At 59.3% G+C, this 18,004-nt stretch overlaps 1 protein-coding gene across 3 annotated transcripts; it reads right to left on the minus strand.

Annotated features, from left to right (window-relative positions):
- Positions 1-1,319: 1,319 nt before the first annotated feature.
- On the minus strand, positions 1,320-14,988 carry HM13 (histocompatibility minor 13). Of its 3 annotated transcripts, none has more exons than XM_064673796.1 (13): positions 14,772-14,988; positions 13,427-13,525; positions 11,664-11,746; positions 10,471-10,559; positions 9,584-9,669; positions 9,346-9,471; positions 7,403-7,460; positions 6,742-6,825; positions 6,409-6,445; positions 5,291-5,393; positions 4,423-4,508; positions 2,557-2,651; positions 1,320-1,602 (listed from the first exon to the last, which is right to left on the minus strand). In XM_064673796.1, exons 1-13 carry the CDS (start codon positions 14,949-14,951, stop codon positions 1,547-1,549), a joined length of 1,182 nt encoding a protein of 393 aa, XP_064529866.1. In that variant the 5' UTR covers positions 14,952-14,988; the 3' UTR covers positions 1,320-1,546. The 3 variants fall into 3 exon arrangements, with proteins under 3 accessions (XP_064529866.1, XP_064529868.1, XP_064529867.1); XM_064673798.1 differs by lacking the exon at positions 2,557-2,651 and adding an exon at positions 2,265-2,454 and having other exon boundaries at positions 14,772-14,966; XM_064673797.1 differs by lacking the exon at positions 2,557-2,651.
- Positions 14,989-18,004: the final 3,016 nt, after the last annotated feature.

An 18,004-nucleotide genomic window follows, 5' to 3' on the forward strand; every position in this document is an offset into this window, starting at 1 on the left:
GCGAGTTTTGGAGGGTAGCAGGGAGGCAGGACAGTGGGCAATGCTGGCGCTGGTGACCTGGTGCACTCCCCAACCTGCTCCTGCACCCGTGGGGGGCTCTGGAGGCTGCGTGCGAGGCCATGGGGACAGCAGCTCACACCACCTGAAGCCAGGGAGGATGCAGAGCCTCACAGGATGCGTTGCCAGCCCCACACCAGGGGACACACACCCTCATGCCGTGATGGGGAGGGGGTCCTGGCTTGGGGCAGAGTGCTGAGCCCCATGGCAGAGCCAGAGTCCTTTTCCACGGAACACTGGAGGCTGGTGAAATCACATCTGGAGTCTAGACTCAGCGACTCGGTGGGCCGGGCCTGGCGGCCGCGCTGTGCCCAGGCCCTGCTGCACACTGTTTGCTTAGCTGGAGGTATTTAATTGGAATTAAAGTGGCCCCTCTTGTTTTTGCGGACAGGGCTGTTGGAAAAGGAGCTGTAAGTCATAGAAAACATCTGTAGGAGCCTGCAAAGGGTCATTAGATGGCAGAACGCGAGGCGCCACTTTTAGTGCTCGCAGCCGGCGCGGGGAATAATGGTTCAATACGGCTTTTGTGGAGGGGCTGCCAAGCCAGCAAACACTTTCTATTTATTCTGGCAGTGGGCATGGCCAGAGGGATGCAGGATCCTCCGCATGCGGGCCCCAAGGACGGGCAGGGAGGACACTGCCAGTGCTGCAGGACACAGGGCAGTTGGTCCCAGTGGGAGCCGAGGCAGCTGCTGGAGCTGCCCCTGCCTGCAGCTGCCTGAACCATCCCCAGATCCTGCCTGCGGCCCCTCCAGCCCCCAAGCCTGCACCAGCATCCTCTGCCCATTCCAGCCCCAGGGGATGCAGAATGGTGTCCGGCTCCCTGCAAGGAAGGGGGACAACCCATGCTCTCTTCATCCCACTCTGGGGCTGAGTTTGGGGTCTCCCACCTCTATCTCACATGTGTGTGCTCCCCCCAGGCCGTGGGGGCTCAGCCTCAGCTCACTGAGCCCCCCCACATCTGAGGCAGAGCACGTCCCCACCCTGTCAGGTCCCTGCACCCCGATCCCTGCTCAGCCAACCCTGCTCCAGGGCCAGACTCGGCTCAAACCAATCTTGGGAATCAGTGACTGTGGCCCTAGATCTGGGTGCTGCAGAGTGGGGGCCAGGCTGGGGGAAGGCCGAGTGCCAGAGGAGTGGGAGGGGGAAGGGGACGGTCACTTGGAAACAGCCAGACAATGGCAACCGGCCCCACTGGGGAAAGGCGGGTCAGCCGGACACTGATCCCGGTGCCAGCTGAGTGGGGGCACAACCAGCACTCCTTCCTTCAACATGGTTTAATATGAGAGAAAGCAAATGCACAATACAAAATTTAAAAACTGGCGTACATCGATACCCCACCTGGGTGGCTGCTCCGACACACACAACACGATGCTCTTGCACAACTGTTTCATCGCCTGTCACTTGCAGAGGGTCTGGAAGGGCCCCAGCCCAGCGGTGCCGGGCATGGCCCACGGGCAAGGTCACTTCTCCTTCTTGGAGGCTTCTGTCAGCTCTTCTTTGGAGGCCCCCGGCGCCTCCTTGGGGATTGAGCTCTCCTCGTAGCTGGGGACGAGAAGGACAAGAGGAAGGAATGAGTGGGGCCAGCCCCTCCCTGGGGACAGAGCTCTGTGCCACATTGGGACAGCCCAGCCCATGGCCTCCTTGGGGTCTGTTCTGCCGTGGCTGTGCCAAGGAAGGGGTGGCTCCAGCCAACAGCCCCCAGTGTGGGAACCCCTATGGGGCAGAGCCCAGGCAGAGATGAGTGATGTGACCCTCCTGGACATGTCCAGGGATGGGGTGTACCCAGCCAGGGATCAGCTCTGTGCCCGGGGTCTGTCCTTGCTCCCAAGAGCACCATTGGATATTCTGGATAGCACACACTTTCCCTGGTTGAGCCCTGGTGCCAGCAGGGCCGGTTAATGGGGGAGCTGCAGCAAGACCAACAGCAGTGATCCCCCCCCCCAAGTCTCGCTTCTCTGGCTGCAAACTCCTTCCAGCAACAGCCCCAGGGCTCTGGCAAAGAAAATCCAGGAATGCTGCTTCCAGCAGAAAGGAACACCAGGGCAGAGATGTCAAATCCTCTCGCCCTTCCCAGTCTCCTCTCTCAGACTGGGAGAGAATCCGGCCCACAGCAGGAAGGCGACAGCTCCAGCTTCTGCCCAGGGAGCGGGGAGAGCTGGGAATGGGGAGAGCTGGGACCAGGGAGAGCCGGGACCTGCCCCTACCTGGCCAGAGCGACAGACAGGGGGCCCCAGCGGCAGCGGCTACATGGCACTGGGGCTCTGCTGCCGGCGTCGGCGGGGACAGGACAGTTTCTGCTGCATGGAATCAGCCAGGCTGGCCGGCGAGCCAGACACCGTGGGGAAGTGGGTAAGTCTTGGTGTGTGTGGCAAGATTTCAGCAGAGGATTCGTAGCTGCAGGAGAGAGGAAGCAGGAGGGGAAAGACAAGGACAGAAAGGAGAGGGGGAGAGAGAGAAAAGCAGAAGAGTTCTGGAGTGAGAGCACTGAGGACCCACCACCCTGTGCAGGCAGCCTGGCATCCCCCTTCCAGCTGCTGGCACCTGCTGGTTCGGGCTGGGGTCTCTCCTTGCCTGCAGATCCCAGGGCAGGGCTGCAGAATGGAAAAGTGAGCACTGAGACCTGGGGTTAAGGCATCTCCCACTGGCATGAGCTGAGCCAGGTAGCTGGAGTCCATGGAAAGCAGGCCTGGGCAGTGGGGAGGCAGCAGTGGGCAGGAGGCAGAGCAATGCAGCAGAGCCTGCCCTGCTGCTCGAGGACAGCGTGTCCCCAGACGTGAGGGGCAGGATGGGTTCCCACTGCCAAGGGAGGCAGAGCAGAGCTTACTGCCTAGCCTAGGGAGGCTCGGCAAGGCTGGGAGCCATGGAGCTGATCCCAGTGTCACCCACCTCTGCTCCATCAGCACCTCTTCCCCTGCTCGCTCTCACCCTGCCTGCAGACCCTCGCTGCTGCAAGACACCATGTGCAGGCAGAGACCACAGGGACCTGCCAGCTCCAGGGAGGATCAGGGTGCACCGAAGCACACAGGGGAGCTACACCTGGTGGGATTCCTACGGTGAGAGCCACTGCCCTCCAGGCACCAGTCCCATGGAATCCCACTTCCTCTGCCTGCAACTGGAGCCACTTCAAGGGAGGTTTGGACCCCAGGGGCAGTCAAGGTTACAACCTTCCAGCATCCTGCCTTGCCCTGGCAGCACTTTGCTGCTGGAGCAGCTTGTGCAACTGCTCTGGGGGGCACTAGCCTCTGGCTGCCAGGCTCCCCGGGTGCAGGCCGGCCTTGCAGCTCGCCTCTCCCCAGTTTCCTGGCAGGAGGTGCTGCTGCTGTCAGCTGATGAGTCACGGCGCTGGGGAGAGCGGCTGCAGGATCCCAGGTGCACAGGAAGGACGATCCCAGGACACTCAGCGCCTGCAGCAGCGTTGTCAGAAGCAAGCAAACATCAAAGGAGGGGCAGGTGCGGCAGGGCTGGGGACCAGCCCAGCTGAGAGCCGCTGGGAACACACATACCTGCATCTCCCAGGGGAGAGGAGAGGAGGGGAGGGAGGGCAGCTGGCTCCCTGCTGCGCCCAGTTTCCCTCTGAGCAGGCTGGGAGCTCAGGAAGGCTCCTCGGGCAGGGGCACTGGGGAGGCTAAAGCGTATGTGGCCTTACTTTAGGATGTTCCCTTCCCTCCTCTGCCTCCAGCTGCTTTGAGCCACCACCGAGCCTTGAGCATGGCAGAGAAACAGCTCTCAGGCAGCGCAGGCCATGCTCTGTGTGACTCAGAGGGACAGCCTAGGCAGGAGGCCAGAGCTGCCCACTGACAGCAACAGGCAAATGCCTGGACAGGCTGAGAGAACAGCTGGAGCACAACAGCACAGCATAGGCCCCCTTCCTCTTCACCCACAGTCCCCAGAGCAGGAAGACTGCTGCGAACCAGGAGGCTTCAGCCGAGTGGGGAGTGTGGGATGTGCTTGAACCAGCCTTGGCTGCTCTCACAGCTGGCTCTGGCTCCACTCTTCCCCACCCACGGGCCCTGGGACACAATGACTGAGTATGTCCACACCAGGTGTGCAGTCCCACCCTCCCCTGCCTGCCAGCGCACGGGAAGGGTTTGTCACTGGGGCGTAAAGCAATACCAGGTGCTGCCTGCCCGCCTGCTGGTACCGCACCACAGCTCCCACCCAGCTCCTGGGAGAGGGCTGGAGCCAGGACCGGCGTGTACGAACACAGACCCGCTCCCTCCACCCACGCACGTGCCGGCGCACACCCAGAGCACGCCCCGGGTGAACCCGCCCCTCCAGCTGTGCCCGGGCGTGGGAACATCTGCACGCTCGGTGTGCTCCAGTGCCGCCGGCAAAACAGCTCCGTCCCCAGCTGAGGCTCACCTGAACATTTCAGTTACTTCTCCCTTTGCCAAGGCCACAAGGAGTGGGAATCCGATGCAGGCAGGGACCAGGTACAGCAGAGCAGGCTGAGGGGGAGGAAAACAACTGTTAAACCAAACCACAAATCACCCCTCGGGAGAAGTGTGAGGCGAGCTGGCCTTGTCCCCTCTGCACCCACTGTGTTTGTCACAGCACTGCACAGAAGGTAAACACCCCAAAAAGCAGCCTCGAGAGCCAAGTTAGAGCTGCACCAGCCCAAAATTTGATTGGATATTAGGAGAAAATTCTTCCCTGTGATGGCAATGAAGCACTGGCACAGGTTGCCCAGAGAAGCTGTGGCTGCTGCATCTCTGGAAGTGTTCAAGCCTAAGCTGGACAGGGCTTGGAGCAGCCTAGCTTACTGGAAGATGTCCCTGTCCATGGCAGGGGGTTGGAATGAGATGGTCTTTGTGGTCCCTTCCAACCCAAACCATTCTGGGATTCTGTGAAAATCCTTGCCATGAGGTCCCACTGGGCCACCAATACACCGAGGGCCCCTGTGCAGACCACACCATACGGGCTCCCAGGGCCCCCTGCAGCACAGCCAGGAGGTGCTCAGGGCAGCTTGGCTGCAAAGAGCCAGAAACCACAGGGCAGCCTGGCTGAGGGGCTGCTATTGAAAACACAGGATCTGTGCCCTGAACAGGTCTCTGCTCCAGCCAGGCACACAAGCTTTGGGCAGGGAAAAGTACAGGCAGGCACTGGAAAAATCAAATCCAAGAGAAGGAACACATCCTACTTTTTCCTGGCAGGATGCAGGAACCTCATGGCCAAGCTGGCCTGACCCTCTTGGACGTGCATCTGTGGGGCACAGCACAGCAGAGCTCACCTGGGCATGCTTGAAGATGTGCATGATGAATATGGTGAGGCCCAGCCCGAAGATGTAGGCCACAAAGCTGGTGTAGAAATACGTGTGCGTGTTCTTCTTCAGGCTATAGGGAAAGGGAAGAGCCCAGTGACCTCATGTGTGGAATGCCAGTGGTCACAAATGGAGTTGGCCCAGTGCTCTCATCCATCTGCCACCAACGCTGGGGTGTGGGGAGCAATGCTCTGCCTCTACAGCCCCCCGGTGCTGTGGGAGCACTGTGGGACTTGAGGGGGTGACAGCCAGGTTAGGGGCTGGAGAAGGGAAGGAGACAAGCAATCCTGCTGCTGGACGGTGACTGGGAGGGGAGGAATTGGTGCTGCGACCCAGGGAGAGGGTCCCACTTTCTTGGGGGAGACCAGCCTGTCCCTGGCTCTCAGCAGGTGCTGTTTTATCACAGGGCAGGCCACGGGAACTGGATTCCCAGCAGGTGCAGGCAGGATGTGGGTGGCAACGCCTGGAAGAGCTGGCACAGACCAGAGGGTCTGTGCAACGGGAGCGGGGCCACATCACCGCAGTCACACGGAGCGCCCCGTTCCCTGGAGCCTTTCTGTGTGGGACAACTGCTCCAGCTTGGCCGTAGGTGCAGCTCCCCTGTGTGGGAAGGAGCTGCTTCCTCCAACATCAGTGGCAACCTGGAGGCAGCCAGCACTGCCAGGCACTGATTTGCATCCACGCGAGCACCTCCCAGGTGCCAGCACGCCCGGCTGTTTCCCACGCTGTCCCAGCTTCCTCTTGCTGCCCTCCCCTCCTCAGTTCCAGGCAGCTGGGGAGGCTCCCCAGAGCTGTTACGTGCTGCTGCCCCGACCCCCATCCCTGTGCTGCCTGTCCTACAGCAATGTCTGAACTCAAACCACTCACCCCAAGCACTCAGGATGTACCCACAGAGCCAGCACTGCTAAACTCTGCCCTTCCAAAAGCTTCTCCTTACACTCCCCTCATCCCAGGTCCCCACGCTCAGCCCTGGAGGGGAGCACACGACTGCACTCCTGGCTCACCCTTCCCCTTTTTCCTCTACAAGAGCAGCTCAAATATGCTGGAAGACCCAACCTGCTGGAGACCCTTCCCTGCCACCCACTCACCTGATGTCAAACCGCAGCAGCAAGGCAATGAAGATCCCTGTGGGGAGAAGGGAACAATGAGAGGCTGGAGGCAGCAGGGAAGGGGCAGCGAGGGGCTGGAGGAGCAGAGAAGGCTGAGGCAGGGCAGGACCCGCGGTGGTGCTCCAGTGCTGTGCCTGGGCTGACAGTGCCCTCTCGTGGCACAGGGCACCGGGACAGCACCAGGATCTGCTGGGAGCTCCATCAGGAGACCCCCAGGGCTCTGGTGTGGCCAAGGATAGAGCGAGGCACCCGCTGAGCTCCCCATGGCCCCCTCAAGGGATCCCAGTCCCGTCCCCTCTCTTCTGCCCTTACCTGGAATGACAATGTCTCCCAGTCCCAGCATGGCAAAGTTGTCGGCTTCCAGCCCCTTCTCCAGCAGGTCCTGAGGGAAAACCACTGCAAGGAGCAGACAGAGGCACAGTGAGTGGGAGTGTCTCTGCTGAGCAGACCCCAAGCCCAGTGGTCCTGGCAAATAAGGACCAGAGCAGGATAGGACCCCTGTTCCTGTCCTCAGCCCCCTCCTCCCTTTGTTCTCCTTCCTGGGACAACTCCAGGATGAGAAACCATTGGGTTCACAGTCAGTCCTGTGTGCAGGTTTCAACCCCAGCTCCCAGGACCCAAACTACTGTGTGCTCCACTGCAGCACCAGTTCACCTTTCCAGCTCTTTTGTGGATCTGTGGGGCTTTTTTGCAGTGCGGGAGGTTTTTTTGTTGCTTTGTTTTGGATTTTTTTTATGAGCAGGTGAAATTGTCCACTCTGGAGGTGCAGACTGAGCCCAGACAGATCAGGGCTCTGCAAATCATCCCTCTCCAGAAACCTGGCCTGGCTTGGGGCTGGTCAGTGACAGGGAGTCTGAGGGGTCCCTAGCAGAAAAGCTTCCTGCACACCCCCCCACTCTGAGCCATCTCCAGGGGTGGAGGGCAGACGGGGCAGAGACAGCAGCAGAATGGACTCCAGGGAAGATCTACTCACATTTTATTGGGGCCTCAAATGATTTGGCAACCGTCACCATCACATTGGTGCCAAAGACCTAGGGGCAAGCAGAGGAGTCCAGGGTGACCACAGTTGCACAGGAACACACACACACACTCAGCTACACCCTCACCCCAGGGCCAGGAGTGGCCTCAGCGGCAGAAAATAACTAAAAGATACCAAAATGTGGGCAGAGGAGCCCTGCAAGTGAGCCCACTGCCCAGGGGAGGGGGCACAAGGTGGCACCTGGGGAGGTGGGCACGTCACAGCTGTCCTGCTCTCAGAGCAGCACGGGGAGAGCACTCACATGGCAGAGCTGCTGCCCACCCCCCAGCCCTCCCCACCCCCCAGCCCTGTGCCTCGGTTCAGCTCTAATTTGTGTACTCTGTCAAAAGTCCGAAAGGAGGGTCCCAGCTCAGGAGCTTCCAGCAGGGACAGGAACAAGTGTCAGATCTGCTGTAGTTTGCTCTGAGGTCATTTACTTGCACAGCCCTATCAGCTGTAAATACTGGCAGCGTTTGGGGGGTGGACTGTAAACACCAAGGGCAGCCACCCTGATCTCTGCTCCTCTCCACCTCCAAGCCTCCAGTCCAGCAGGCACAAAAAACAGGTTAGCACTGGGTGAGCAAGATCATAGAGCCAGGGATTAAAGGGAAACCTTAAACCATCAGATTAAGTCCCATAAGGTGCAGCAAGCTCTGGGCATTGCTGCACAAGGACTCCACAGTGGGACTAGGGAAAAGCACCACATGCAAATTCACCCCAAGACTATGTGGGGGCAATAGCATCGACCCACTGAGCAGATCTCCTTCCTTCTTGAAACCTTCCTGGGATCTCACTGTGATTAAATCCACGCTAAGATCCAAGTGACTGGTCCCTGCAGAGGGGCACAGCAAGAGGGTCTCCATTTCAAGACAGCCCTTCCATAAGGCTCTGACAATACTCTGATCTCCAGGGAAGCCGAGGTGGGAGGCAGCCAGCAAGTGGAAACCAGTGAGGGGTGAACTCATTGTCTCCAAAGCATTGGGAAGACACTCACATACCAAGCAGGGCATGAGACTCCAGGTGTGCTAAAGCAGAAGGCTGAGTCCTCTCCAGCTGAGAGCTGTGTGGAGGAAGTGGCCCACAGGCTAAAAAACCACAGAGCCCAGACTGTTAACGAGCCTGTGAAACAGGGGCAGTACCAGCCAGTAGCCAGGCTTAAATAGGGATTACTCAGGCAGCTGCAGAGCTGCTGGACAGACCTCAAGGTATACAAGGCTCTCAGACATTTGGAAACATGGTGATTCAGAAGGTGGAGGCAGCAGGAAGGACTGGGGAATATGGATGTTACAAGGACAAATATTCACCCATGGCTGGAGGGGAGCACACGACTGCATTCCTCCCTTCCTCTTCCCCTTTTCCTCTACAAAAGCAGCTCAAATACACTGCAGGAAATAAGGAAAACCTCAAAATGAAGAAGTCAGGGTGCTGCACTGGCTGAGGGAAAGAGACTGGAAGCATTCCAGGGTCTGATCTCCTCCGTGCAAGGGAACAGAAGGACACTAACAAAACTGGCAGATGACAGAGCCGGGGCACAGCTCATACAAGCAGGATCAGTGTGCCCCAGAGCAGCCTCCAGCCCACTCAACAGCTCTGTCAGGCATTGGGAAGACCACAGTGGGGAACTCAGAACCGGATATGACACACATCAAGTACACCACAACAACCCTGATGAGGTCCCCGCCAGCCCTGGGCTCTCTGAGCCAGAGATTAAAAGAAAACCCATTTGCTGAGCCACGTTCTGCCACTGTGGATTCTGTCATCAACCCCACCACACTCCTCTGGGCTGAGAAAGTGGAAATCCTGACTGCAAACGTGCATCCAGCCAGTGTGGTGCCTCTGGGGAGGCGTAATGCCAGGACTGTGCTTCCAACAACGGCCTGTGGAACGTGCCCGTTTACCCAGAACACATCGTAGATGAAGAGGCCCCCAAGCAAGATGCAGCCGGTGCTGACGTTGTTCAGGTGCAGCAGCTCCACCCCATTGAGGGAGAACGCCAGCCCGAAGAGATTGTTGGCAATCCAGTGCTGAGAAGGACAGGAAAAGGAGATTTGGGTCTCACTGCTCATGGGACCCCCACCTTGAATGGGAAGGGGTCCGTGCCTGATCCAGCCCCATCCCCAGCTCTGCCTTGCTTACCTTTCTCAGCAGGTACCAGACCCCCACAACACTGCTCAGGGCCAGGCACACGAGATCCTTGGTGTCAAACTCGTAATTCACTATTTCTGCAATAAAACAGAGAAGTCAGATTTTGGGCAGGAAGGGCAGCTCCCCTTCCCGCACAGGGCCAAGATCAGCCACTCCACAGCCGGGGAGCACAATGCTCACATCCCAAAGTGCTCATGTCCCAAACAAGGGGACTGTACCCATGGGACACACGTGCAAACCACCTGTGAGTGAGCAGCCAGGCCTTGGGAAGCCCAGACCTTCTCCTTCAGCCAGACTCTGCACATGGACAGCATCCATGATCCTGCTGTCAATAAGGAAATTGGATTCAGGCACTGCCTAAAGCAGTGAGAGGCAGATCTTCTCCCTCTTCCTGTGCCAGTTAACTCCTGGTGGTATTACCAGAGGTATTCCCTTGCCAGTAAAGCTACTGGGCAAGATACTTATCGAAGCATCTTCTACCAGTGCAAAGATCTCGATCAGAATAAGGCAGCACAAAAGAGTCAGCACTGTGCTATCCAAGGAGCTTAAATAAAGGCTGTGCATTTAACAGCAGCCACAGCTCCATCCCTACAGCACTGCAAGAGGTGTTTCTGGGGTCTCGCTGCCAGCCAGAGGCACCACAGAGGCAGAGTGCCAGCCCAGCTCTGCAGGGACACACAGGGCTCACACTGGCTATGGAAGCACAGTGGGGAGCAAGAGGAGAGTCTCTGAGAAGGTTGTTTCAATGGACTAAAAGTCAGAAGACCAAAAAAAAAGAAAAAAAAAAACCCAAAAAAAACCCCAAAAAAAAACAACAACCCCAACAGTAAAGGCAGAAAACATTCAGGCTCCCCTGAGAGACCGGTGAGCCAACGTACCCTCCTTGCTCTCCCCGGAGCCCTGGGTGAAGAGGAGCTGGTACTGTTTGTTGGGGAAATTTGCAGGGAAGAATCTGTTCATCATGGGGCTGAAACGAGAGGTGTAGAGAAGGGCAGTTCGACAGAAACCCTGCAGGACACGCTGCCCAGCACCTCTGCATGTGAGGGGGCCCCACACCCCCTCCCCAGATGGGGAAATGCCAAATTCTGCCCCATCAGGGATGGGCAGAAGCCACAGCCACACACATGAACTCATCCTCCCCAGAGGCCTGATCTGCCCATAAATACTCCAGGGTAACAGGACAGAGCAGCACCTGCAGAAAGGGAGGGCCCACCCCAGACCCCACGAGTGCCCTGTGGCCCCCACAGCCCCCTGGGCACCCAGCACTGCTTGGGCCACCACTGAACAGCTCTGCCAGAGCAGAGCAAAGCTCTTGCCCAGCGCCTGTCTAGGGAAAGCACCTGGTCCCCAACACCACAGAGCTCAGGAAACAGGAAACCAGTTTGACTTTTTCAGTTACTGAAACAGCCTGAGCTTTCAACACCTCGTACCACATATCAGTGTGAGAGGCCAGGGGTGTTCCTGTGAGCTCTGGCTGCCTGTGTCACCCATCCCATAAAGGGCACATGGGTGCTGAGGAGCTCTCCCCTCCACAGGGCAGTAAGGACTGTGCCAAGGGGGGGATAGGTTGGATATTAGGTCGAGCACTGGAACAAGATTCCCAGGGAAGTGATCACGGCCCCAAGCCCGCCAGAGCAAAAAGAGCATTTGAACAATGCTGTCAGGGACACGGTGGGATTTTTGGCATTGTCCTGTGCAAGGTCAGAAGATGGACTCCATCCTTGTGGGTCCCTTCCAACTCAGGATATTTTATGACTCTAAGCCACAGCAGCTCCTCAGGGTGAGCTGGCCTTGTCCCATGATGGTAGCCACTCACACCTCCACAAGCTCTCCCAGTGATGCCGTACAAAGCACCAGCTCACCGGGACCCCAGGGCTCTGGTTCCCCCACAAGGAAGGGTTCACAGCATGATCTGGCCCTTCCCACCACTAAGGCACAATACCCTAAGAGGCTGGGCCAATACCCTAACGACCTGGCTCTGCTGCAGGGCAACGGTGCTCAAAAACCCCACAATAAGCTGAACTGAAGCCTTGGGCAGCTCTGCCCCAGTTACACCCATCCTGTGCTGTACCTGATGGTGTGGGACAGGGCCAGGATCCCCAGCACGAAGAAATACATGGAAAGCAGAAGATTGATGTACTCTTGAGAGAATATCTGCAAGACAAACCCAGAGAGGGGTTAGTTACCGCAGCATCCTCCCCATCTTCATGCTTCTATCAGCAGCTGCTGTGTCAGTGCTCCAGGGAGATGAGAAGAATAGCTGGAATAACCCAAATTCCTGTGCGCTGAGGGGAAATTTGTTGGAAATAGCCATGTGGTCACAGAACAAGCACAATAGGCCTGCGAGCTATGGTGCATCTGTGAGCTGCTCAGGTCAAAAAATAACTCCAGTGCTGCAGAAAGGAGGCCAGATCTTCCCCCATGGAGCAGGGAGCGAGGCACCGCTCCCGAGGGCTGCCCTGTCCAGGGGGAGCAGCAGCATCCCCTGCCCTAATTAAATGGGGTGTTATTAAAACTTCTGCCCTCCAACACATAGGCTTCCTTACTGAATCACACCCCTACAACCCATTATGGGGGGACCGTGGGGCCCTCTGTGCTCTCCTGGAAGGGGGATCCTGGAATAGGAGAGTGCACGGCACGTCAAAGATATTAAAAGGAAGAGCTGCTGATCAAAGCAACTTTGGCAGGGCCACACTGCACATTCAGTGTCTCCATCCCAGCCAGGAGTAACAGGCAGAAAAGGCACTTGAGGTGGTGGGCCTCGAGTTGTGGGCTGCAGGGAAGGGCTGCAGGATCCGTACAGCAGCCAGAGGGGCCTGGCAGCAGGATCTAGTGGCTGCTCCATCAGGAGAGACTCAGCAGATGCTTGGCTTTGCTACTGGTGACCTAAGAGGAACAGCAGCCCAGGTGAGCACACAGGCCAACCTGCATTCCTGGGAAAGCAGGGCATGGTGCTACAGAGGCCTAAGCCTGGCTGCTGCAGCAGAGCTGAGCTCTGTGGCTGTGCAGGCTGTGGCATGACCTCACCTTCCAGAGCAGTGGCCACCCAGGAACACCCTGGAATGGACCTGCACAGCATAGCCATCGGCCCACGAGGCTGCTCGAAGCAGGGCAGGAGCCCACAGCTGCTGTGTGGTCACTGCCATTGGCAGAGGAAGGAACAAATTGCACCATTCCCAACTCTGCACCTTAACCCTCACTTCCTGAGCAGCCAGGAGCACCCCGGCACCTTGCAGGCATCCCAGGACAGCCTGGCTGGAAGCTGCCACTCTCTGCTGCAGCCCCGTGGCTCCTCAGGCCTCACTGGATACTCAGCCAGACCTGCATGGGCAGCCCAAGTGCTTCAGGCCAAGACACCTCCACAGGGCCAAAAGCACCTGCTGCTGGGAGCTCCCATCCGTGACTCAGGTCGCCTGACTCTGCCTGTGGGCTCTGCACATCTAAAAGACCTCACCTGGTCACACAGGGGCTCCCCCAGCCTGCAGCAGACACAGCTCCAGGAGCACAGCACAGAGGCAGCAGCGTTCAGCCCCCAGACTCCCTGGAACCCCTGTCTCCAGCTTGTGCCCCATCAGGTTGGCCCACGGAGGCAGGAAGAGCTCAGGGCTGTGTTTGCTTCCCGGCAGCTCTCCAGAACCAACCTGTGCATAAACAGGTTCCAATTTCCTCCAAGCTGTGACAATTCATGCAAGAACTGACATCCTCCTGCATGGTGACACCAGAGAGCTCGAGCTGTGCAGCCACTATGGGCCAAAAACGGAGCCAGCCCTGTGCTGGGAGCTCCTGCCAGGCACAGCAGCACGGTTTGCCCTGGCTCCAGTGCCACTCACTTACTTTAAAGAAGAGGTAGAGCCCCAGGAGGGTGCAACTGGCAACAATGGGAAAGCGAGCAGCGTCTCGGCTGGTAATAGTCTCCGGCATCTCCGAGGAGTTCTGGGGAGAGAAGAACAGGACAGCAGTGGATCAGCCCCTGCTCTGGCTTCACACCTGACACAACAAGAGGGGCTCCATGGGGGTTTGAAGAGGAACGAGGCACCCGCTGGCCCCTGCTGTACCCGGAGGTGAGGCTGTGCCACGGGCAGCGCCTGAGACAGAAGACACAAACCTTGCACTTTTCCTTCCCAGGGCGACCACAATTCACTGCTTTTGTCTTCTTGGAGAAGGGAAAAAACCCTGTGCTGGCTTTGCTCCTTTCTCCCCTGCCCAGAGGGGAGCTGGGCTCCCTATCTGCTCACACCCAGCCAGCCCCATCTGTGCCACCATCTGTGATCACCCTCTGCATGACGTGTTTCTCCAGCCACCTTCTCAGCCCTCACCCTGCTCTCAGGACACTCCTCGTGCTCAAAAGCCCCAGATTTATAAGCCTCTTCCAAGACATCTTTGCACCAGCTGAAACAGCCCCTTCCAAGCCATTTCCCACAGGAGACCTTCAGCTCTCAAAGGAGGTGGAGGGTCTGCTCCCTGCCTGCTCCCAGCCCAGCTGGCAGTTGCTCAGAGATTTAATCTCGCCCAGGCAAACACCTGAGGCCGACACAGACTGAGGGCACCTCAGCAGAAGCCCTTGTGCAGCTTGTCACGCTGTGCCCAAATTCCAGCTGCATGAGATGAGAACCCCTCCAAACCCCAGCCAGGCCCTGCTCACAGTCCCCAGCTGCCTGGGCTGCCAGGAGCCTCCCTAAAATCAGCTGAACCCCATGATGTGAGGCTTAAGGGCACACAAGGAGCTTTTAAAAATACCAGCAGAACGGACTGTGTAGAACAGTCCTTCCTCCTGAGCTGCAGGAGCCCGAGGTTGGGGATTTAAGTCCAGCACAGCGCAGCAGGAGGGGCTGCAGGGACAGCACAGGGTGTGCGGGCAGGAGGGCACCCCAGGACCAGTCCCGGTGCTGCGGGGCGTGGGGGGGCAAAGCCACACACGAGTCCCCCCAGCACAGCTCCTCTTGCGGGGGGACAAGGGACGGTTGTGTTTTGCACCACTTGAATTTATCAGGGCGGTGAGGACGCGCCCCGGGGCACGCCAGCTCCCTCCCCGGGGGTCCCCCGCCACTCCAGGCCCACCGACGGCTCCGGGGCGAGCGACATGCAGCTGCCGATCCGCCCGAGGGGGGACCCTGAGGAAGGGGGGAGGGGGGGGACGAGGCCTATAGGCCCGTCCGCCCCCCGGGGGCCGAGGGGGTACCTTGCTCTTGGCGCAGCTGACGGAGCGCAGCGCCCCGAAGAAGATGGGCAGCAGCGCCATGAGGACGAGGCTGCCGTAGGCCAGCGCCATGCCCTCGGGGGTGGCGGGCGGGCGGGCGGCGGCGCCGGCCCCGGGCGCGGCCCCGGCGGCGCTGCCGTTGTGCGCCGCGGGCTCCTCCATGGCGGCTGCTCCCACCGCGGTCCGCGCCGACACGTCCCCCTTACCGGCCGGAAGTGCGTCACGACGCAGCGGCGCTGAAGCCGGACACGCCCCTTTCCCCTTTGCCAGGAGAAGGGCAGCGCCCGCGGCACCGCCGGGACCCCCTGAGACCCCCCGGGACTCCCCCGGGACTCCCTCGGCACCCCCGCTCCCAACGGGGCTCTGCCTCCCGGCCCGCCCCCCCCTGCCCACGCCCCGCTGTGTGAGGATAGCCAGGGGGTCCCGGCTCCCCCCGGAGCGGGGGAGGTGGCACCTCGATGCCACCCCTGGAGTGCTGTGTCCAGGTGTGGCCCCTCAGTTCAGGAAGGATGTCGAGGGGCTGGAGCAGGTCCAGAGAAGAGCAACGAGACTGGTGAAGGGACTTGAACACAAGTCCTATGAGGAGAGGCTGCGGGAGCTGGGGCTGTTGAGCCTGGAGAAGACGAGGTTCAGGGGAGACCTCCTCACTCTCTACAACTCCCTGACAAGAGGGTGTAGCCGGGGGGGGTCGATCTCTTCTCCCAGGCAACTATCAGTAAGACAAGAGAGCACAGTCTTAAGCTCTGCCAGGGGAGGTTTAGGTTAGATATTAGGAAGAAATTCTTTACAAAGAGGGTAATGGGCTGCCCAGGGAGGTGGTGGATTCTCCGTCCATGGAGGTTTTTAAAATGAGACTGGATGTGGCATCAGTGCCGTGGTCTGGTAACCACAGTGATGTTGGATCAAGGCTTGGACCTGATGATCTCAGAGGTCTTTTCCAACCCAGCTGGTTCTATGAGTCCATGATGCCATCAGCCTCCTGGGCTGCCTTTCCATCCAGCCCTGAGTTTCCCTGCCCTTCACTGTTCTCCAAGGGCCCACCCCTCCTGTCCTTGGGAATTCCACCCTGACCTCTCCCAGCCCACCCCAGCAGTCACACGGGCAAGAGCCCCCTCTGTTAAAAATGCCTCATAAATGGCAGGGAATTCTCCCCTTGTGCTGGACCAGGGCCAGGGCTCTGCTGGAAAATTGGCTGAAATGTGTGTTTTCCTCGCAAATATTCCCAAGCCTCTGGCAGCCCAGCTGTGCCACTGAGCCTTCTCCTCCTCCTCCACCTCCTCCTCCTCCTGGCTGGGGCGAGGGTCTGCTGAGAAGCAAAAATTGGTGAAGGTTTGGGCACAGTGAAATGGTGCTGCCCCAAGCTTAGATCTGGGCCGTGGGCAGGGGATGGGAGCACAACAGGGATTAAAATGTAAGTCTTTAATGTTTTAAAAATGTTTTTGTTTTTTTTTTAAATAAAAGGAATCTATTTCAGGAGGAGGGTGATTCACAGTTCCGTGTTTCAGGCAGAGGGCAGATGGGAAGGCCTCCTGGGAGCCCCTCTCTGCGGGGCTGGCGTCCTGCCTGGGATGCTGCCCTCTCCCTGTCGCTGCTGGTCCCACAGAGGAGCACAGGCAGCAGCAGGCAGCGTGCCAGCACACACCCCGCTGTATCCCACCCTGCTGCCTACTGCGGTCCCGCCTGGCATGGCAGGGACTGGCACAGCACAGCTCCTGGCCCCCTCACTGACCCCCTCACTGACCCCTCTGGGTGCCCACCCAGCCCCTAAACCCCAGCCTGGCTTGGGAATCCTCACAAAGTGGCTGTGCAGGGAGAGCCAGGGCAGTCCAGGGCTGGTGCCCTTCTGTGGCCACTTCCTGGCCAGGACCCAGCAAGGCTCCCAATCCCAGGGAAGTGGTGTGAGCAGGGCAGCGGGCACCAGGGCTGATGGCACCGGGGGGAATGGCCACCCAGGGACAGATGGCACTGGGACAGACAGCACTGGGACTGATGACCACCCAGGGAGGGATGGCAACGGGATGGGTGGCACTGGGGCTGGTAACCACCCAGGGAGGCATGGCACTGGGATGGGTGGCACTGGGTTGGATGACACAGGGGTGGATGGCCACCCAGCGAGGCATGGCTCTGGGATTGATGGCCACCCAGGGACAGATGGCCACTGAGGCAAGGGTGACGCTGGGATGGATGGCACCAGGATAGATGACCACCCAGGGAGCCATGGCACTGGGACAGGAGGCCACCCAGCAACAGATGGGCCTGGGGCCCATGGCCAGCCAGGGGTGGGTGGCACTGGGATGGATGGCACCAGGATGGATGACCACCCAGGGAGTGATGGCACTGGGACAGGTGGCCACCCAGCAACAGATGGGACTGGGGCCCATGGCCACCCAGGGACCCATGACACTGGGATGGATGGCACTAGGATGGATGGCCACCAAGGGATGAGTGGCACTGGGGCCAATGGTCACCCAGGGAGGAATGGCACTGGGATGACTCTGGAGGGGCTGGTGCCACTGATCCCCAGCACTACCTGCCCCAGGTGTGGGCCCAGCTGGGGGCCACAGGCAGTCCCCGGACCCCCCCCCACAGCCTCCTCCTTCTGCCCTCCCTCCATTTCCCAGCCCCTCGCCATGGCCCCCCTTGGCCTCTCCTCCCACCCTCCAGCACGGCTACATTTTTCTGGGTTTGAGCTCATTCTTTCCACTCCCCTCTCAGCCGGCTGCCAACTTTCCATCTCGTGGCCCCCCCGCCACCTCCTGCCTCAGGGAAACGCTGGCTGCAGCTGCAGGAGGGACCAGCAGCAGCAAGGAGCCCCTGTCCCAGGGGTGCAGCCCTCAGCCCTAGCGTGGCTGACGCCGTGTGAACCACAGCATTGCCTCCAGCAGCACCAGGAACCAGCGTGCCGGGAGCTCCAGGGCAGAACAGCTGGAGCAGAGCAGCAGCAAGGAATGAGCAGCAATGCCATGGTCACCAAGCAGCATGGAAAAAAGCTTCTGAGGACAAAGCTGGCAGGGAGAAGACCTCACTTGGGATTGCACCTCTGGAGAGCTGTTTTCCCACAGGGGCAGGGCACTGCCCCATTCCAGCATCCCGTTTGTGCCGGTCACAGGCAGTGGTTCCCCACGCTCTGACCACAGAGCGACCAGAAACTCCTGACCTGGGTGGGAGGGCACTGCTGATCCTCCCTGGCCCTGGGCCCGGAGTGCTGAGCAGGT

This window comes from Pseudopipra pipra, chromosome 17 (assembly GCF_036250125.1).
Source record: "Pseudopipra pipra isolate bDixPip1 chromosome 17, bDixPip1.hap1, whole genome shotgun sequence".
In the NCBI taxonomy this organism is placed as follows: Eukaryota; Metazoa; Chordata; class Aves; order Passeriformes; family Pipridae; genus Pseudopipra; species Pseudopipra pipra.